This window comes from Corvus kubaryi, unplaced genomic scaffold (assembly GCF_017639235.1).
Source record: "Corvus kubaryi isolate FWS band 111438036 unplaced genomic scaffold, C.kubaryi_AGA036_p1.0 37272, whole genome shotgun sequence".
Taxonomy (NCBI): Eukaryota; Metazoa; Chordata; class Aves; order Passeriformes; family Corvidae; genus Corvus; species Corvus kubaryi.
The window spans coordinates 2,937,981-2,958,045 of NW_024581084.1; the positions used below are offsets into that span (position 1 = coordinate 2,937,981).

Below are 20,065 nucleotides of genomic sequence, written 5' to 3' on the forward strand. Positions count from 1 at the left end.
TGTCCCGGCCCGCCGCCCGCCGGGCGCTGCTGCCGCCGCTGCTGCCGCCGTGCCCCGTGCTCCGCGGGCCCCCCGCCGGGCTGCGGGCACTCGGCACCAGCCCCGCGCGGCGCTCGGAGGCGCTGGCCGGGGCGCCGCTGGACACGGCCGCCAAGGAGTACTCGCCCAAGGTGCGGCAGCTGGTGCGGGACATCGCGGGGCTGACGCTGCTGGAGGTGGCCGATCTCAACGCGCTGCTCAAGGTGGGTGCGGGGGCGGCCCGGCCTGACCCGGCTCATCCCGGCTCGTCCCGGCCCGGCCGCGTGCGCCGCCTGACCGGCCGCTGGTGCCGCTGCTCTTCCCGCAGGAGACGCTGAAGATCCCGGACGTGGGGGTGATGCCCGCGGCGGCCGCCGCCTCCCTCCTGCCCGCCCAGGCGGCTCCGCAGGTACCGGGCGCTCCGGGAGGGGCGGGAGCGGGGCCCCAGGGACCACACGCGCGGTGGCGGGCGAGGCCGGTGGGCTCGGCCGCGGGACTTCACCGTGCTCCGGCTGCTTCCAGGAGGAGGAGGAGGTGGTCCCGCTCAAGAAAGAGAAGACTCATTTTACTGTCCGGCTGACGGAGCTGAAGGCCACTGACAAGGTGAAGCTGATCAAGGAGGTGAAGAATTTCGTGCCAGGAGTGAACCTCGTGCAGGTGAGGAGGTGCTGCCCCAGGCTGTGGTGTGTTGCCCCCAGGTCCAGCAACCTCAGCTCTCTGTTCAAAAGGAGCCTGTATTTGTGTGTTCAGAAGCACAGTCTGCCTGCGTGCATCTCAGTGCAGCGACGTGGGGAACAGGATTTGGTTGTGCCTTTGTCTGGCATTTTCCCTTGTCAGGAGGAGGCTCAGAGCAAAGGACTCAGAGACGTCCATGCCCACCTTAGCTTCTCCAGACCTGAGAGCTGCTGTGAGCTTTCTTACAGAGCTCAGGAATAACCAGCATCCCACACTACAGCTGGATTTGGCTTGCCTTTCCCAAGGCCAATGTATTTCTGAAGTTAAATGAGCTTCTCTAATTCACACATCTTGCAATCCAGGCTTCCAGCTCTTTTCATTTTATAGGTGATGCTGCTTCTTTCCTGGGAGGATACGGGCCTCAGCCCTGGGCAGTGTCTGAGCTCAGGCCCTTGACCTGGGATGTGGGCTCAGCATGCTGGGTGATGAAGCTGCTACTGCTGAAGCATGTAACATGCTGCACCTCTCCACAGGGTGATCCTTCCATGTCTTGGGGTCAACAGTAGCACTTTCCAGTATTCCCGCTGCAATGTTGGGCATTGCAGTGTCTGCTCCAGTTGTAGCCCAGGGGAGCAGAAGTATTTGCAAATAATCTTCTGACCCATTCTTATTGCTGCATTGCAAAGCCAGCAGAGAAAGTCAGTGGCACAGGTACAAGTTTGGCTGTCCCACGGGGATAATTACCTGACTGTCAGTGTGGTTCCTCTGGAAGTTGTTAATCTATTATCGGTCCCAAGCAAACATGAAAATACCAAACTCTGTAATGGACACAATCAGCAGATAATTAACTGGGGAGCTGATGCTAAATGAGCTTTGCTTTGCATGTGGCACCTGTTGGATGAGCTGTTTGTAGGTGCCAGTTGTTGCAGGCAAACTCAGGTGTGATGTACCCATGCCCGACACTTTGGGTGAAACACAGACACAACACAAACAGTTGTGGAGGTTCTACCTGCAGAGGCTGTGTTCAAAGTAGAGACAAAGCACTTTTATTGTAAATTTTACTGCCATCCAGTCGAGGTGTTTTTAACGAGGTTTGCAGGGAGATCTGCCCTGCCTGTAGAGTTGCTGATAGAATGGAGGGAAGCACAGCTAGTGATTACTTTGGGCACTGCTGGGACCCAAACATCAGTCCTGCGGCAGCAACTGTTCGGTGAGACAGGTGCGTGATCAGCACATGCCAAACCAAGGCTGGCTGCACCTCAGGAAGCTCACTGGGAGCTGCTCAGCAGATGCTGACCCTCTGTCACCACCAGCCCTGGGCTCTACCTGGATTGGGAACACACTGCGTCTGCCCCATGGTTGCTGCTACATGGGTCCCACTTGGCTTGGGCTCCGCTCTTGTTCCCACTGAACACCAGGAACAGCTGCTTCTCTTGACCAGGGCTGCTGTAGAATGGAGTTACACCTTGGTGAGCAGGGTTCAGAAATGAATAACCTGTGTTGTGTTTCCTGTCCTCATCGCAGTGAGCCTGAACAGGCTCCTGTCCAAATCCTGTCCTGGTGAGCAAAGGCATTTGTGCCCTGCCGAGCACCGCCCGCATATCTGTGCCTTCTAACCCCAGCAAAAAAAGCATTTTTCTGCCACCACAGATATATAGGCATTGAACCCAGCAGGAATCAAAAGGACAAAACCTTTCTGCCAGCACAGCGACCAGTCCGGTGGGTGCTAAAGCCCCGCAGTGCTGTGGCAGAGAGCTGCTGCGTGTAAGAGCAGCAGGGGCTTGGCCTCCTGGGCTCGCTTTCTTCTCTATAGTAGCACTGCAGTAAATTCTTTAAATTAGCTCAATAGTTTTTCACCTTGCCTTAAGTATTGCAGTGCTGCTTAGTACCAGTAGTTTTGCTTTAAAAGTCCCTAAAATGTCAAAATACTGTGTTGTCAAGTAGTCTGTGCTGGGGCTCTGTTTTAGCCAGTGCAGCTGTGTCCAAACCCTGCACTGGCCTCCCCTCCTGCTGGTACAAGTATGTGAACCAAAACATTGGCCCCGAGCAGAGCCAGCCCAGCGCCAGGCGGACGCTGCCTCAGCAGGTCACCGCATGGGCTCTGCCTGCACCCACACCCACGCAGGCCAGGGTGCACATCAGGGAGCACCACGCACGTGGTGGAAGGAATTGAAGAGCAGTGAATCGCTGGAAAAGGTTTCCCAGCAGACGTGCTGTCGCTTGCGGTCAGGTTTAGCTGCCTTCTGGTGGGATGTGCCATAGTTCAAGTGTAAGTCTTGGGGTTTGTACTGGTCAGTGAGTTTCCATGGTTGGCTTAAGCAGAGGTCAGGATCATGGCTCTAAATCCAATAATCCAGTTAGTGAAAGCCAGTTTACAAGCCTCGTACTTTGTCCCTTGCAGGCAAAGAAGCTGGTGGAGTCCCTTCCGCAGGAGATCAAGGCGAACGCCTCCAAGGAGGAAGCAGAGAAGATCAAAGCAGCACTAGAGGCAGCAGGAGGGACTGTTGTTCTGGAGTAGTCTCACCACGGAGAGACTGGTGCTACAGCTGCTGCCCAAGCCGGGCTCCGGACCTTTCCGAGTGCATGTGGCACAGTGGGAGTACTCTCCCGAAGAATGCTGTATGGTTTGGCAGAGCTGCTACTTCCTGCCATCACCATGAACTCTACCTTATAAATATCAAAAAAAACCTGTAAAATGATTCATCTTTCTCAAATGCCGATTAACCCCATGCTCCCCATTTCATGGAATCAGAATGGCTTAGGGTGGAAGGGAAAGATCATCGCATTCCACCCCCTTGCTATGGGCAGGGACACCTTCCACTAGGCCAGGTTGCTCCAAGCCCTGTCCGACTTGGCCTTGAACACTTCCAGGGATGGGGCAGCTACGGCTTCTCTGGGCAACCTGTGCCAGGGCCTCACCATCCTCACGGCCAAAAATTTCTTTTTAATATCTAGTCTAAACCTACTCTGAGTTTGAAGCCATTCCCCCTTGTCCTGTCACTACATGCTCTTGTAAATAGTCTGTCCATCTTTCTTGTGGGCTCCCTTCAGGTACTGGAAGTTTGCACCAGCACATCACCCACCTCCTTACACTGCCTTTTGCTGATGGTCTTACCTCTGCTAATTATTAACAAGAAGAACCCACTTCCACAGGTTGTGGAGATGCATGAGGGGTGGGAAAGAGTATTCTGGAGCTGCTGATTATCCCTGCGCTCCGCGTGTGCACGCTGGTAACGCTGCCGTTTGTACCTGTGCATCCCCCACCTCTTCACCCTGCGTTTTGCTGATGGCTTCATCTCCCCATTAATTACCCCTGTTAACTATTAACGGGAAGAAGCCACTTCCATGGGCTGGAAATGGAGATGTGTATGAGGTGGCAAGGAGGACTCTGGAGCCTGGGGTTGCTGCGTTCGCCGCAGGCTCGGAGATGCGAGCCCCGGGCCCGCCCCACCCCCTTCCGGTACCGGGAGGGGGCGTGGTTTAACGGGAGGGGGCGTGGCCTCGGTCCGGTGAGGGCGTGGCTTCTGGCAGAAGCAGCGCCCATGGCGGAGCGGCGCGTTTCGCGCTGGTACTTCGGCGGCCTCGCGTCGTCCGGGGCCGCCTGCTGCACCCACCCCTTGGATCTGCTGAAGGTGAAGAGGGGACACGCCGGGGCGCGGCTGTGACGGCGTGGGGAGGCGCTTCAGGGGGATGGAGGGCGAGTGTGGGAAGCGCGACGCGGCTGTGAATGATTGCGGTGGTTTGGGGGGAGGCTGTGAGGGGATGGGGAGACGGTTTTGGGGGCTTGGTAGTTGTGAGGGGTTGGGGGGACGGTTAGGGGGACTGGTACTGGTTGTGAGGGTCCCGGAGAGGGTGTGACAGGATGAGGAGAAGGTTAGGGGGATTTGGGACTGGCTGTAGGGGTCCTGGAGAGGCTGCGATGGAGTGAGGAGTAGGTCTGAGGGTCCCGGAGCGGCTTTGGGGGGTTGGAAGTGGCTGTGAGGGGGTGGGGAGGCGCTCCGAGGGTCCCTGGAGCGGCTGTGGGACCGGCTGTGAGGGACTGGGCTGCAGCGGGGGAGTGGCTGTGAGGGGACGGGGAGCGGGTCTGAGAGTCCCGGAGTGGCTGTGGGACCAGCTCTGAGGGACCTGGCTGTGGGGGGTGCGGCTGTGGGGGAGAGGAGAGCAGCTGCGAGGGTCCCAGAGCAGCTTTGAGGGGATGGTGAATGGGCCGGGGGGAACTGGGAGTGACTGTGAGGGTCCCGGGATGGCTGCGAGGGGATGAGGAGCTGCTCTGAGGATCCCGGAGTAGCTGAAGGACTGGCTCTGAGGCACTGGGGAACAGCTGCCTGAGGAGGGGAGGGAGTGGCTGTGAGGGTCCTGGAACCACTTTGAGGGGATGGGGAGCTGCTCTGGGGTTCTGGGAAGCAGGCCTGATGGTCCTGGAACAGCTGTGAAGGGATAGGGAATGGCTGTGAGGGTCCCAGAGCAACGGAGGGAGCTGGAAAATAGCTGTAGAGGTCTGGGGAAACGGCTGCTGGGGGTCAGTTCTGAGGAGCTGATTCGTGGCTGTGCAGGAACATGGCCCTGGGCCCAGGGACAGGGCTGAGGGGTCACAAGATCCAGCCCAGGGGCATGGGCAGGTGTGTGGGTGAGGGATCTGGGGAGCTCGGGGTGTCAGCTCTAGGAGCTGTGGAGGGCGCCTTGCCCAGCCCTGCCTGGATATGGCAGTGGCTCTGGGGCTGGCAGTGTTGGACACTGGCCCACTGGGCTCTGAGCCCTCCGGCCAAGATGTCACCTAGGCGCCACAGATGACCTGGCATGCCTGCTCCCGCACAAAGCACGCCGTGCGCAGCCCTGTGCTGCCAGCACCCACGGATGGGGCAAGTGCCAGCGCTGCCCAGAGCCTTGTGTGCTGGCCAAGTGACGACGAGCCTGGCAGTGGAGCAGGCTGTGGGTGGGGAGGGAAGAGCCAGCCCAGGACAGGGCCTGCCCTTCCCGGGGCCATGCCTGTGGGTGAGGCTGGGACAGACACCCCCTTCCCACCCCATGGCATGGAGGGAGGGGAAGATGTTCCAGGCATAGGCCCAGGAGAGGAGCCAGCCCTGGCAGGGGGATGCCGCCTCCCCAGTGCTCGGCCTGTTGCCTCGTCCAGCTGGCCCCGTCTGCCCAGTGGAGGTGGCTGCCAGCCCGTGGGAGCTTGTGTGGGATGCCATGGCAAGGCGCTAAGAAAGGGAATTAGTCTGACACCTGCGTCTAGGTCTGTCTCTGAGCCAGCATGATGGCTGTGACGTTTGGGCTGCATCCCCATGCTGTCCTGTGTGGATGTGCAGCCCCTGCATTCCTGCAGCTGCGAGCAGCACAGCCTATCTGGCTGGTTTTCCCAGAGGGTTCACGCCTGAATATTGAATACAGACCTGCCTTTGGCCAAGAGTCCCCCTACAGCAGAGGCTGGCGCCAGGCCTGGGGAGGCACAAGAGGCCTCAGGGTCTGGCAGGGCAGGGGACGAAGGGCACTTCACTGCACCTCTGGACCTTGGCCCCAGTGAGAGGCCCTGGCCAGCCTGCCTGGAGAGTGCTTGTGCCCTTAGGCCAACTCCGTGCAGCCACGGGCCACCCACGGGCTGCTGGTCCTGCAGCAACCAGCAGTGACCACAGCCTGGCCAGCCCCTCCCATGCCTGCCTGCCTGCCCTTCCTGCAGCCCTGAGACTGCAGGCAGTGGGCCATGTCCCTGCAAGGCTCTGCCTGCCCTGCCCACTTCTTCTGCCCCATGCTGCTAACAGCCACAAGCTCTGGTCCCTGACGTCCAAAATCCACCTGTGGGGATTGCAAGCAGGCCCCTGCACCCCTGCTGCTGTCCCATGTGGAAGACAGTGGCTGTTCCCAGCGTCCTGCAGTGTGTCCCATGACCCAGCTGTGCCACGGCTTCTGTAGTGGGAGCTGGGCCTGGTCCCCTGACAGCAGCCCTTTGCTCTCCTTATCTCCTGGGGCCTTTGACCCACATGTGGTCTCTGCAGCACTCGGAGCATGCTCCAGCACCAGCCGATACGGCTCCTCTGTCCCAGCCAGATTCCCTGCCTGTTGCCATTGCCCCTGGTGATGGTAAGAAGCATTGGGCTGCCACAGGCGGAAAGGGGAGTGCCTGGCCAGCTCTGGGGTTCTCTTCCTGCCTGTGTGATTCCTGCATTCCTGGGGAGAAGGGGAAGTGGCCTGCTGCCTTGCGTGGCCATGACTTCATCAGTCCAGCTGCATTCCTTTGACCAAACTCACACTGGGGACTTGCTCACTCACGTACTGCTGGACACACACACACCTTCCACCAGCACAGCACCCCCCTGCCTCGCGGTGGCTCAGAAGAGCAGGCGCCACCTTCACCTTGGGGCCGGCTGTTGAGGGCAGGGCCTGGGAGGTGCTGCAGGCAGGTGCCTGGGCACTCCTCTTTCCCTCACTGCCTCCACCCCTCTGGTGCCAGGCTGGGCCAGTCTGGTGTGGGGTGTCCAGAGCTATTGCTGTTGGCTCAGGTGTGGGGAGCCCGGAGCTATTGCTGTTGACTCCTGTGCAAGTGCTGTTAACCTGACACATGCTCAAATCCACACCTGCTCCCTGCTCAGTGTGCTCCCATCCCTACCCAGCCTGGCGCTGGGCTGATGCTGCTGCGCTCTGCCCCAGGTCCACCTGCAGACGCAGCAGGAGGTGAAGATGCGGATGATGGGGATGGCAATGCATGTGATCCGCACCGACGGCTTCCTGGCTCTCTACAATGGGCTCAGTGCCTCGCTGTGCCGGCAGGTGAGTGCACAGAGCTCCTGCCGCACGTGCTGCAGCTGACCGGCTGCCCTGTGCCAGGGACACAGTCGCTCATTTCCCCCTCATCCAGATGACGTATTCCTTGACTCGCTTTGGCATCTATGAGACCGCGAAGAACTACCTGGGCCAGGGCAACCAGGGGCCTCCCCCTTTCTACCAGAAAGTGCTGTTGGCTGCAGCAGGAGGTGAGCCAGGCAGTGGGGCCCTTGGCTCTGGCTCCCTCAGGATGGGTAAGACCCTGATCCAACTCTTCTTTGGCCACAGGTTTCACTGGTGGGTTTGTGGGGACCCCAGCGGACATGGTGAATGTCAGGTCAGTTCTGTCTGCACGACCAGGGCTTTTGGCCTGTGCATGACGGCATTTGGGGTGGTGGGTGGTGCTGGGGTGCTCCCGACATCTCTCCTGGCCAGCCTGCCCCACAGTCAGTGAGCCAGGAGCTCTGTGCCCAGGGTGGCCAGAGCTGTTCTGCCTTTTGGTGACAGCCCCCAGCCGTGTGTGACCCTCAGGGGGAGTGGGACTGGAGGCAACTTTCTTGGCCCTTTGTAAACGGGCAACACAGTTCCACTGCCCAGGGCTGGGGTCCCCAGTGCTGCAGGGGACAGTGGATACCGGCTCCCCCTCACCTGCGGTGCTCTGCCTTCTAGGATGCAGAACGACATGAAGCAGCCGCCGGCTCAGCGGCGCAAGTGAGTGAGGGGCCAGGGCGAGGGGCGCTGGGGCAGAGGGGTGGGAGGCCCGGAGGGGCCGTGGGACAGCGCGGAGTGGCCGGACGGGACCGGCGCTCCGGGCTCCGCGTGGCCGCGGGGGGGCAGCACCGCACCGGCGGCACGGCCCGAGCGCCCGGACCGGGGCGGTGGGGCCGGGGCCGGGGCCGCCGTCCCGGGAGCCGCCGGTGCCCGGGGGGAGCGGCGGGGCTGCCGCCGTGCTGGGGAGCCTCGGGCCCTGACCCCTTCCCCTCTCGCTCCTTCCAGTTATTCCCATGCCCTGGATGGCATGTACCGTGTCCTCCGGGAAGGTGAGGCCGTGCCAGCCGCGTGGGTGAGCCTGCTCCAGTGCCCTAGCAGGCAGGGCTTACCCCGGAAGTTCGCTCAGCCGGGGCAGGGAGAGGGGCCGGGGGATGCCCTTGGGGCTGGGGGAGCCCAGGGGAGTGGAGGGTCTGGCGCCTCCCCATCGTCTGGCTGGGGCAGGGGCTGAGCAAAGTCTGGCAGGGCCTGGCAGCCTGCACACGCTTGGTGGGAAAGGGTGACCTGCTCGGAGCTGCAACAGAAAAGCGCAGGAGGGTGGAGCAGGTGGAACAGGGGATGAGCAGAGGCAGGGAGGAGGTCACGCTGTTTTGAAGGACTCCCTACTCCTGCAGCCTGTTTGCTATGGTGTGCTTCAAGCAGAGCTGTGTGAGGAGCTGGGGACACAGACTGGGCATGGAAGGAGGCTCCAGGGGGAATGGAGTGTGAGTGATGGCAGAGAACTGTGCTGATCCAAATCTGTCTGTCTACAGAGGGCCTGAAGAAACTCTTCTCAGGAGCATCGGTGGCATCCTGCCGCGGGGCCCTTGTTACTGTTGGGCAGGTAGGACAGCTCTGCTGGGCAGTAGGTGACTGGGTTAGGGACTAGGATGGTCCCTGCTGTGGCAAAGAAGGGGGAACATGTCACTGATTCACCATGTCTCTGCAGCTTTCCTGTTATGACCAGGCCAAGCAGCTGGTTCTCGCAACTGGATTGCTGTCAGACAACATCTTCACTCACTTCCTGTCCAGCTTCATTGCTGTGAGTAGGGCCGGGGCTGTGGGGGCAGAGCTGGGGCTGGGTTTGCCTGCAGCCAGGTTCAGAGTGTCAGGCTGGGGCTGCCAGAGCTGCCACTCTGGGCTCGGTGGAGCAGGGCCGGGCACAGTGGCTCCAGGAGGCTCCTGGCCTGGGGTCGGGTCCCAGTGTGGCTCTGAGTCACTCCAGTGACCACAGCAGTTGCTGGTACCAAGTTCTCCTGACTTGGCTGACTCTGCAGGGTGGGTGTGCCACATTCCTGTGCCAGCCCCTGGATGTGCTCAAGACCCGCCTCATGAACTCCCACGGAGAGTACCGGGTGAGTCACCCACCTTGCCCACCTTGCTGCTGCCTGTCCTCCTGTCTCTGTATGCCAGCCTCTGGCTCCCAGCCCTTCCCACTTCATCTCTCACCCTCTCACTTCAGGGTGTCACCCACTGTGCCATGGAAACTGCCAAGCTCGGACCTCTCGCCTTCTACAAGGTACCTGGCTGGGGGTGCATGGCATGGGGCAGGCTGGCCCGAGCTGGGAGCAGAGGTTCTGGTCCAGAACAGTCCTGGGGCGGGGGGCCTTTCAGGCTCTGCTGTGGCAGCCCAGCTGCTTCCTGCATCAGGCCTTTGTCTGCTCAGCCCGGGCTTGGCCCCGAGGTATTGCAAGCCCTGGCCTCGATGGGACTCAGCCTGAGTCCAGGCACCACAGCTGTGGCCGTTGCACCCATGGAGCTCCCAAACAGCAGTGCAGGTGCTAGCACTGATGTGGGGAGCACAGGGGTTAGCATATGGTGCTGAGACCTGTGTGCACTGTGATGGCCATGACGTGACAGCACCTGCTCTGCAGCCCACAATATGTGCCTGGCTAGTGCTGACCCACACCTGCCCACGTGTGCTGCTGCCAGGGTTGAGCTGCTGAACAACCAGCGGCAGGCACACACTGACTTTCCCCCTTCTTGCTGTCCCCTTCCAGGGCTTCGTTCCTGCTGCTGTCCGGCTCATTCCTCAGACCATTCTCACCTTTGTCTTCCTGGAGCAGCTGCGCAAATATTTTGGGATCAAAGTGACCACCTGAATCAGAGGGACCAGACCCTGCCTTGCCCCAGGGGGGAGAGCGTGTGGGTCACTCCCAAGATCCCAGAACCCCTCTCTGCTCTCTGGGGCCAGTGCCATTCCCCCTCCTCTCGACTCCACTCCTGTGCCTTGCCAGCACCTGTGGCCAACCCCCACCCTGCAAATTCGTCTCTCCTCTCACCCCCATTCTCAGCATCTCCACCTCTGCACTACTGCTTTTGGGGGTTTTTGTAGGTTTTTTTTTTCTGTCTTCCCACTGCCCTACTGGCCCTGAGTTCTGTCCTTGCCCCCTCCCCAGCCTTGTCCCTGATGTGCCCCAGAAGCAGGACTGTGCTGTCTCAGGGAGTAGGGAGATCAAATGCCTGGCTCTGTACCTCATCTCAGAGCCCATGGGGCTGGGGGGGCTGCTGACCCTGTGGCTGTGGGGCTGGGGCTTGGGGCAGTATGTGAGGCCATGCCCTCCTTCTGCCTTTAGCCCCTGTGCTCCTCCCTAACCCCAGCACAGCTTGGACCTCCTGCCCTGCTCCTGGCTTCCCACCCTCTGCTTCTGCTTGGCCAAAACTCCCCAGCACTGCTGGCTGCTGGGCTTTTCAGGGATTGTGCCTCATACCAATGATGGTGGGGCACAGGGCCTGGCTCTGGCAGGGCCTGGCAATGGCTGCTCGGGGACCCAGCACTCACTCACCACAGTGCGCCTACACCACACTGCATCTGGCCTCTGTGGGGGCATCCCCTCCCACCACTCTGCGGCTTCACTCACTTCGGGGCTGGGAAGACCCCCACCCCTCACAGCCCCTCACCCCACACTTCCCCAGTGTGTGTGAGCACCAGCCCCTCCACCATGTGCAGCCCTGTGTGTGCTGGCCCCAAGGAATCAAAGAACTGGAATATCTGAGACCTTAATGTATAATAAAGAGTGAATGTGCACAGGGCGTGCTGTCCTGTTAGGAGGGGAGAGATGCCACACCCCCTTTCATTGCTGAGGGCTTGGGCTGGGAGCTGAGCCCCCCAGAGCTGAGGGAGGGTAGCAAGGCTTGGCCCCCGGCGCTATGCCAGGTAGGGGGTCTTCACCTCTCTCCGTGCCCAGCACCCCTGGCCCTGTGTGCAGAGGGAGCTGTGGGCAGACTCCACTGCCAGGCCTGCGCCAAGCTGTGCCCGGTCTTAGCTGGACAGCAGCTCCAGGGTAGGGCTGTGCCGAGGGCGCCTGTCACCTCTGCGGGAGCTGCCTCCTGGACGTGACACTAATTGGGCTCCGGCAGACTGAACAGAGGCAGACTGGCACAGCAGAGCAGTGAAAGCTCGTCACCTTAACAAGGCCTAATGATGCTAACTGGCATCACCACCCTGGGCCTATGCCCAGCCCCAGCAGAGGCCATGGGCAGGTGAGCGCTCAGGGAGCTGGGCCTTCTCCTCACAAGTAGCTGGGGGCTGCCCTGCCAGGCTGTGCTTCTTCATCCCCCAGGTCCCTGCACTGCTTCTGGGGCTAATGGGTGCTGCTGTGTGTCATGCAAAGGGCCAGCATGGAGCAGGAAAGTGATGGAGCCCCATGGCCCCCCAGCAGCATAGAGCCCTGCTCAGGCCCGTGATGGCCGGTGGCAAGGGCATTCCAGCTGGGCTGTGGTCCCACCAGCTCCGCCAGCCCTGCACTCCTGGTGCGTGCATACCCTCTCACCACATCCCTTGTGGCAGCTGAACTGCAGCAGTCACACTGCTAGGACAGCATGTGCCAGACACAGCCGCAAGCACAGCGCCCACAGCTGCAGTGCGAGGGCGCTGCTTATCTCTTGGCTATCAGAGAGCGTGGGGCTGGCAGCAGCAGCCTGCGGCCGTCTCTGTGCTGGCTTCCCCCTGGTCCCGCCCTGCCCTCTGCCAGGGCCCCAGCAGCTGCCTGCAGGGGCTCCCCCAGGGCACGTCTCTGCCCCCAGGAGGTAGGGCTGGGAGCTGCCAGTCCTCCCCCAAAGCCCCCATCCTAGCCCGGAAGGGTGCCGGGGCCATCTCCAGCGGGGCAGTCGTGGGTCTGATCCCCGTGCAATGGCAAGACACTCGCTGGGCTCCTCTGCCCACACCCACGGGGACCTCCAGCCAGCGGCGGCCGCGCAGAGTGGGACCCCGACGGAGGCAGCTGTGGGGGCTCCGGGGAGCCGGGGCTGGGCTGAGTGAACTACCGGCGTACATGCTGCCTGCACCAGTGCTGCCACGGCCGGCATGGCCGACAAGTCCTGCATGGTCCAAGGTAAATGTGTTCGTGCCGGGAGGCCGGGACAGGTCACCCCCCAGCCGGGGGCTCCCCCTGATCCCTCTTCAGCCCCAGCCAGGCGGTCCCGGTGCGTTGCTCTTTCTGGGCTGTGTTTACCTGCAGCGGGACAGCGGCGGCAAACACCGACCCGTCACCGCCGGCGGCGGCCGGAGCGCGGGTGTCGAGGCGGCTCGTGGCGGCGCGGCCGAGATCCGTCCGGGTCGCTGAGGGTCCGAGCAGCCCGCGATCCCGCGGTGGAGCCGCCAGCTCGGGGCACGGCAGGAACGGGCGGCGCGCTGGGACCGGGGAAACCTCCCGGGGAACGGACCCCCGGGCCGTTCCCTCGGGGCTGGCTCGGTCTAGTTGCCCCCGCCGCTCCGCCCGTCCCCGCCGCCGAGACGAGCCGGTGCCCGGGAGTGGAGCGGAGAAGCCGGCGACGGGTGAGCAAGCGGCAGGGACATCGTGGCGCTCCCGCACCTCCCGGGACCGACCGCCGATGATGCGGGGGGCAGCGCCGAGCACTCGGGCGGGGCTGGGGCACCGGACTGTGCCCCCCTCGTGCTGGCGGGAGGAGCGGGGCGGCGGGACCCGGCTCAGCGCCCGTGGTCCCTCCCCCCGAGCCGGTCCCTCCCCCTGAGCCGCCGCAGCCGCTGCCGTCGCGGCTCCGCGAAAGTTTTCGCCAAGCGCGCTGGACCCGGTCCCCGCCGGTCCCGAGATGCGTTCGGGAGCCGCCGCGAGCCCAGCCCCGACAGGTACGGGGAAGGGAGGGAGGAGGGCAGGGAGCGCCCATAGCCGCGGTCTCGGAGCTTGGGATGTCGCACGCCCCGTCGCGGGGATGTGGATTCGAGTGACGACTGCGCGACCCCGGGGCCACGAGTTGAGCCCCGGGACCCAGAGCAGCAGCTCCCAGAGCCGCCCCGATGCTGGGCGCCGGCCGCGGGGAAAATGAGCCCCTCGGTGACGGGTGTTCTGGGCCTGAGATCCCAGCAGGGCTGTGCCCGCTTCCCGTCCGAGCGCTGCCGCTGGCGTCCCTGAGCAGGGGCTCTGCCGTCAGGCTCACAACACCCCTGGGCTCTGCCCTGGCTGTGGTGAGCCCTCGGCCAGTGATACCAGCTGAACTCCGTCGCTTTGGAAGTAATTCCCGGAGCAGCCCTTAGTCGGGGTAGGACGCGCGTGGTCTCCCTGCTGTGGGCACAGCAGTGCCCGTAGGTCTCCTGCCCAGGGGCCGAAGCAGGGGACACTTTTGCCAGTTCCCAGCTCTCCCCAAGCTCTCTGGGTGTTACGGGGGCCTGGTGCGAGTGCCCTTTGTGACTCTGTCCCGAGCTCTGCTGTGTCAACACGGTGTTGGTAAATGGCTTTGTTTAACCAGGACATGTCGGGTATGTGACCTTGCCGTCCTCCTGGTTGCAAGTGCATCTCCAAAGCTGCTGCAGGTCCCCTTTGCCCGGCGCTGCACTTCCCTCGGGGTGGTGAGGGAAGCAGGGACCGCGGGGGTCAGCCTGCTCCCCTCACAGAGAACGGGCTGAGGACGGAGCATCTGCTCTGCTCAGCCCTTGCCGTGCATCCCGCGGCACAGCACCCTGCCCAATGCAGCGCCTGACGCGGGTGTCCTGACCCACACAAATTCAGTGATTGCCCCTGTGATTTTGTCTGTGCATCAGCAGGAAACTTTAGGGCCTGCAGGACCCCTCGTCGGCATGTTAGTGCTGCCCCAGCTGTCAGCTCCTGTGCTTCCCACCAATCCTTTCCGCACACTGCGGTGCATATTTTTTTTTTATGTTCTGTTGCCTAGAGAGGGGAAAAGAGAAGAGGCTGAACGGAGAATAGGCAAAATGCGGATTAAAAATAGTTAATGAAAAAATGTGACCACAAACCCTGATCAGCAGCACAAGGCTAAAACCAGCCACTGAGCACAGTATCTCCATGCACCTCGCTGTGCCAGGCAGGGTCAGGGGAAGCCGGACACAGGGGAGATGGGATGGCTGCTCAGCTCCGTCCCCCTGTGCTCCACCACTGCATCCTGCTTTGTCCTGCATCCTCATGGCCAGAGATCTGTCCTTGTTTATCTACCCCAGCACTGGGGTCCAGTGCACATGCCTGTGCACAGCAAGTGCCAGTGGACGGCTGGACATGTGTGCCCCCTGCAGCACCCCCTGCCTTGCTGGGGCTGGTGTCTGGCTGTACCCGGGGCTGCAGATCTGCTGGTCTGGGGAGGCGGGTGTGGAGCTCCCAGTGCAGGGGAGTGTGCGTGCTAGCCTGTCTGCACTGACCTTTTCCTAGGCTTTTCCCAGCCCTGTGCCTCCCCCGTGACATGCTAACCACACGTGTCACACCGTGCCTCTTGTGCCTTCCTTCTGTGTTTCATAGGTTTTCATGCAACGTGATGAACAAAAACACCCCTTTCCTTGAGCCAGGGATGAGGTGCTGTGTGGCTCAGCATCCCCTTGCCAGAGGCAGCTGGGCAGCAAGGTCATTTGGCTGCTGCCAGGCTGTATCATGGTCCGTCTTTGGTGCAGGGCAGCTGTGCAGGTGCCCCCTGACCATGCCTTGTGGTGACTGGGCGGTAGCGGAGGTGATGCAAAGAGCATTTGTCCTCTTTGCATCCTGTGCTGCTGTTGACAAAAACACTGTCAGGGCTGGTTTGGATTTTCTTGGTCCAAGGTGATGCAGAATCCAACATCACTGGTGCCTGGTGACGTGGGCTCTCTCCATGTGCCGCTGCTCGGGGCTTCCATGTAGCAATCATGTAACTCTGTGCAAACAAGCCACAGTCTTGCAGCACAAGGACTGTTCCAGGCTGCTCAGCTGCTCCTCTGCTGCCAAAGCTCCTTGTACTCAGTTCTCAAGGAAAGAATGGAGAAGGGGAGTAGGAAACATCCTCAAGCTTTGGGCACGGACACAGGGCAGGGACAGTGCAGGACAGACCTCCTGGGCCTCCCTGCCACGACCATCTCCCCTAGCCTTGCCCCACTTGCTGTGGTCCTGCGTGGAAAGTGGAGCAGCATCTGCAGGGCCAGGCTGGCATTGGCATTGCATCAGCTCTGGCCCAGCACTGTCCCCTCCCCTGCCAAGTGCCAAAGCCCCTGCCGTGCTGGCATGTAGCTCCAAGCTCCAAGCCAAGCCAGCCGTGGAAAGCACTGCATTAGCGCACGGGGGGCTAATCCCTGTGTGCAGAGGCCACACAGCCCCCACAGCTGCCTCCAAGCCAACAGGACTGTGCTGGTTGCAGGGCTGTGCTCACAGGAGCCCAGGTGCCCACCCCACCAGAGAGGCAGGAGTCCTGCGGGACCAGGGTCTGGGGGGCTGCGCCAGCCTCAGAGCACTTGTGCAGGGCTGTGGCTGTGCTGAGGTGCTCCCAGGTCACGTTGCAGATGCCCACGAGTGTCCCATGGAGACTTTACCAAGCCACTGATCCACGTGACTATCAGCTGCAGTGAGCCCAGATGTGGAGCTCATTCTCTCACACGTGCAATGGCAGCAAAGCCAGAGGGGCTGGGGTGGCAAAATCCCCAGGGGAAACTGACCACGGTGGCATGAGGAGAGAGTCTGTTCCTAGGCACGGCTGGGCATTCAGCCGGCTGTGAGGGTCCATGCTGGTACAGAGCTGCTGCAGGGTGGCATGGAGGCTGCACACCCACCAGTGTGGAGCAAAATCCCAACACAAGCCTTTTTCCATCCGTTCCCTATGTCTTGGTGCAATGCCATGGCAGCAGTGCACCCAGGTCCTCAATTTGCCCTACACCCTGCCCGGGCTGGCCCCCACCTCCTGGGGCCAATGGCAGCTGCCATGAGCTGCAGGTCAGCTGGGGCCACAGGGGCACCAGTCAAGGGGAATGGGGGTCCTTGCTTTGCCCCTGTGGCTGCAGGGGTTGGCACTGCTGTCTTGGGAAAGGCAAATGCAGACACCAGCAACAGCCCTGCTCCCACCACCCTGAGGACATATGATGGTGCCTGTGTCTGACCCCTCTGGCCCCCAGTGCTGGGGCTACCAGCAGTGGTGTTGCACGTAGCCATCCCAGTGCTGGCTCCTTGTTCCTGCTCTCCTGGCACAAGGTCTCTTCTTCATGGCTATGGCTCCAAGTGGAGCCATACTGGGTGTTTAGAGCCTGGGCTCCATGGGGGTCAGCAGCCACAATGAACTGCGACATAGGAACATGCCACATTGTCCAATACCAGCGTGGGGCAAAAGTCCCCTGGACACCCACTGTCATGCATTGCAGCCCCTCACTGGCCAGGCACCCTCCACCCACTGCCCATGAGTTGGTGTGGTGGGGGATCCCCCAAAGCCTGGAACCAGCTGGGGATGAGGTGCCAGGGCAGGGAATGTGGCACCGGGAGCCAGCTGGGCACAGCAGAGTGAGAGGAGGTGGTGAGGATGTGGGGCCAGGTCCCTTGTTCAGTGCTGCCTCTGGCACCCAGGCTCAGCTGAGAGGGGCTGCAGCACGACCAGCTGGTAGAGCCTCTACCCCAAGCACTGCAGGCACTGCTGCTGGGCAGTGCCAGCTCTGGGGAGGTGCTTGTGCTGCCTGTGGTCCCATCCACCCCAGATCCTGCTGTTCCACTACACAGAGCCACTGCTCCCTCTCTGCCGTTGCCCACTGGCACCAGACCAGGGAGAACCTGGTCCACAGCTACTCCTGCATGCCCACATCTCTGCTGGAAACAGCCCCCTCCCTGTCTGCAGGACCCCTCGTCCTGTGGGTAGCGGGGATCCGGCATGGTGCCATGGTTGTGCAGCACCACAGGCAGCTGGGGCAAAGGGCCTGGGCAGGGTGAGGGGGAAGACCCGTGCTGGGGCGAGGAGCATGACTGGCCCCTGTGCCAGGACCCCTCACCCAGTGCAGTCTGCCCGGCTTGGCCACAGTGGGGCCAGGGCTGGGGAGTGGCTGCCAGATGGGGGGAGTCCAGGGCAGAGGCCTCCCTGCTGCTAAATCCCACTGCAGCAACTAAAAATAGCGACACCTCTGCCCCAAAGTTGCTCCCTGGCTACGCAGAGGGGCTGGCAGCAAGTCAGTGTGACCCATGGACCGGGAGGAGCATTCCCAACCAGGGCAGGGACTGATGCTTGGCCAGGGACAGGCACTGGGATCTTCCCCTGGGACTGGGACATGGGTGGCAGTGGGATGGGACAGGTAGGGATGATGTGGGGCTAGAGGGGGGCACAGGGATGGTGGGATCAGGCTAGCAGGGGGACAAGGACAGGGATGCTGGCATGGGGGTGTGGGAGGAAAGAAACAAGGTTCCTGAGGTGGGATGAGAGGGGGACTAGTACCGGGATGCTGGTGGGGCAACAGTGTTGCTGGAGTGGGGCTGGGGTGATGACAAAAACAGGGATCCTGGAATGGTCGGGTGGCTAGTGGGCACCCAACAAAGGTCCCTATTCACAGAGCCCACCCAGTGAGAACTGTCCCAGGAGACAGTTCCCTCTGTCCTGGGACTGGCTAAATAAGGCCATCGCAGGTCCTGCTCCCCGAGCCGCATCTGGAGCCCCATGCGCTGATTAATGAGCTTCTCCGGCAGCCACTTGCGACATGGCAAGTGGGTCTGCACGGATGGAGGAAACACGACTTTCCCAGGGATAAAAATAGGCACAGGCAGAGCAGCGAGCCCTGGGAGCAGAACTGGTTGGGGAGCACGACACTCTGGCTGGTGCCCGGGGGAGCCCAGGGGCTGGGGGTGATGCCGTAGTGCCTGTGGTGGCACTGGCACTGCTGTCCATCCCATCCCCCCCAGCTCAGCTGCCCTTACCCCACACAGCCGTGCCATGACATGGGGCTGCTGCCAGAATGGGCCCTTGTGGGAAGAGCCGAAATCCTGCTCAGGAGCCCCATAACCGGCTTAGGGGGATGGAGGGAATTATGGCACCTCGTGAGCCACGGTCTGTGGGGCAAGGCCCCACGTCACTGGCTGGAGCTGGGGGTGATGGACCCACAGGGGCACAGCCCAGCTGAGCTTGTCCTAGAGCCACAGCAGCCCCACAAGCCAGGATCCCTGTGGGTTAATGACCAGTGTCCCCATCCCTGCTGGCTCCCATGCTGTCAGTGGCCCCCTGCCCACTGCCATCCACAGTGGGTGCTGCTGCCAGACCATGGCTGGGTGTTAGAGGCCCAGGCATGAGAGACCATGGAGACAGGGAGAGCCTAGGTGCCAGCCTCTGCCTGAGAGGATGCTCAGGTGTGAGGAGGGGTCCCTTCTGCCATGGGCATCCTGCATTCTCACAACTTAGCAATGATGCAGAGCCGGGTCCCAGCAGCACTGTGGGGAAGCACCAGCCCAGGTTTTCCGTGGGGGTCTGAAGGCAGCACTGCTGCTGCACTCCAGCCACACAGGGGCTGAAATTGGCTTGGTGAGCAGAGGGCCTGCATGGTCACTGTCCCAGTGCCATCCCGGGGAGGATAATACAGGTGCTTGGTGTGAAAATGAGAGAACAAATAGCTGAATGCGGACACCAAGCAGGGTCGGGTGAGGACGGGGACAGGAGTGTGGCACCATGACCGGTGCTGGCTCTGTGCCTGAGTGGCCCCCTCCAGCCACACCTGCCACCAGCCCCGTGTCCCCCAGCTCTGTCCCAGGAGTCCCTGTGACTGGGCATCTTGCACAGGGTTGCCCACATGCCAGGGCCATCACCGCCAGGGTGGAGAAGCTGCTGAGGGCCAGTAGAAAGCCGTGTGCCCTGTGCTGTGTCCCATGCATGTGGTCCAGAGGAGGGATGTCCCAGCCACGTCTTCTCACCCTCCTGGTGCTGCTGCTCTGTTGCCAGGTAAGGGTGGGCTGTCCCACATGAGGGTGCTCTGCCCCATGCTCAGCCCGCTACCCACGCAGGACTACCACTGATCCACCCCATCCCACTGCAGCCCCTCACTGTGGCATGTGGTACAGCAGCTGATGCCCCTTTCTGCCTGCCCTGCTATCACATGGCATGGCATGGCATGGTAGCCTGCACTCGCCTGTGGCTGTCCCCAAGCCAGGGTCACTGCCTGGCACAGCATAGTGGCCCCTATGAGCAGGACACGTGATGGGTGGTGCTCCCCGGTGTCCCCAGGGTCCCTCTGCCCAGATCACAGATAATGTTGTTGAGAGATGGAAGGAATACAGCGAAGAGTGCCAGCGCAACATGAGCCGCCTGCCTGCGCCCACAGGTCAGTGCCTGCGGGGGGGTCCAGTGGGGTTCTGGTGGGATGGGATGGGGACAGGGTCCTATTGAGATGGGAATGGGGAGGCAGAGCCGATGCAGTGTCCCAGCAGGATGGGGCACAGAGCAGAGGGGCCAGTGGAGATCCTGGCACCCAGAGAGAGGGTGGGACCAAAGCGCCACCAGCTCCTGTCCTTCTGCAGAGCTGGTCTGTAACCGCACCTTCGACAAGTTCTCATGCTGGCCCGACACAATGCCAAACAGCACAGCCAGCGTGCCCTGCCCCTGGTTCCTGCCCTGGTACGAGAAAGGTAACAGCTGGGAGGCACATGTGCGCATGCACCTATGTGGTGTGTCCACACGTGTGTGCCCCTGTGTGGTGTGTGCCCGTGCTATG

At 61.8% G+C, this 20,065-nt stretch overlaps 3 protein-coding genes across 7 annotated transcripts in view; all 3 read left to right on the forward strand.

The window, feature by feature from the left end:
- Positions 1-2: 2 nt before the first annotated feature.
- MRPL12 (mitochondrial ribosomal protein L12) lies at positions 3-3,392 on the forward strand (the record flags this gene model as incomplete). Its single annotated transcript, XM_042025452.1, has 4 exons — positions 3-242; positions 347-427; positions 541-675; positions 3,095-3,392. Coding segments are annotated over 4 exons (573 nt in total), but the record flags the coding sequence as incomplete, so codon positions are not given.
- Positions 3,393-4,201: 809 nt separating this feature from the next.
- On the forward strand, positions 4,202-11,227 carry SLC25A10 (solute carrier family 25 member 10). Its single transcript, XM_042025650.1, has 11 exons — positions 4,202-4,325; positions 7,339-7,458; positions 7,547-7,661; positions 7,741-7,789; positions 8,122-8,163; positions 8,449-8,492; positions 8,973-9,043; positions 9,149-9,241; positions 9,477-9,554; positions 9,662-9,718; positions 10,200-11,227. The coding sequence occupies exons 1-11, from the start codon at positions 4,236-4,238 to the stop codon at positions 10,299-10,301; spliced, it is 861 nt and encodes a 286-aa protein (XP_041881584.1). The 5' UTR covers positions 4,202-4,235; the 3' UTR covers positions 10,302-11,227.
- A 1,013-nt stretch (positions 11,228-12,240) lies between these two features.
- Positions 12,241-20,065, forward strand: part of GCGR (glucagon receptor) — a 10,562-nt gene continuing 2,737 nt past the window's right edge. Inside the window, exons 1-4 of one of the 5 annotated variants that reach the window (XM_042025643.1) lie at positions 12,241-12,533; positions 19,138-19,296; positions 19,579-19,675; positions 19,872-19,979. In XM_042025643.1, the coding sequence (XP_041881577.1) occupies positions 12,474-12,533; positions 19,138-19,296; positions 19,579-19,675; positions 19,872-19,979 (424 nt within the window). In that variant the 5' untranslated portion in view covers positions 12,241-12,473. Of the gene's footprint in view, positions 12,534-13,145; positions 13,289-19,097; positions 19,297-19,578; positions 19,676-19,871; positions 19,980-20,065 lie in introns of those variants that run through there. The other 4 variants (XM_042025644.1, XM_042025646.1, XM_042025645.1 and 1 more) reach the window with 4 other exon arrangements.

Excerpts from the sequence above, each read along its gene's own strand:
- SLC25A10 (XM_042025650.1), top strand. The coding sequence starts at position 4,236 with ATGGCGGAGCGGCGCGTTTCGCGCTGGTACTTCGGCGGCCTCGCGTCG. Across the intron at positions 7,459-7,546 it reads GTGCCTCGCTGTGCCGGCAG|ATGACGTATTCCTTGACTCG; the intron begins GTGAGTGCACAG and ends CCCCTCATCCAG. Across the intron at positions 8,493-8,972 it reads GTACCGTGTCCTCCGGGAAG|AGGGCCTGAAGAAACTCTTC; the intron begins GTGAGGCCGTGC and ends GTCTGTCTACAG.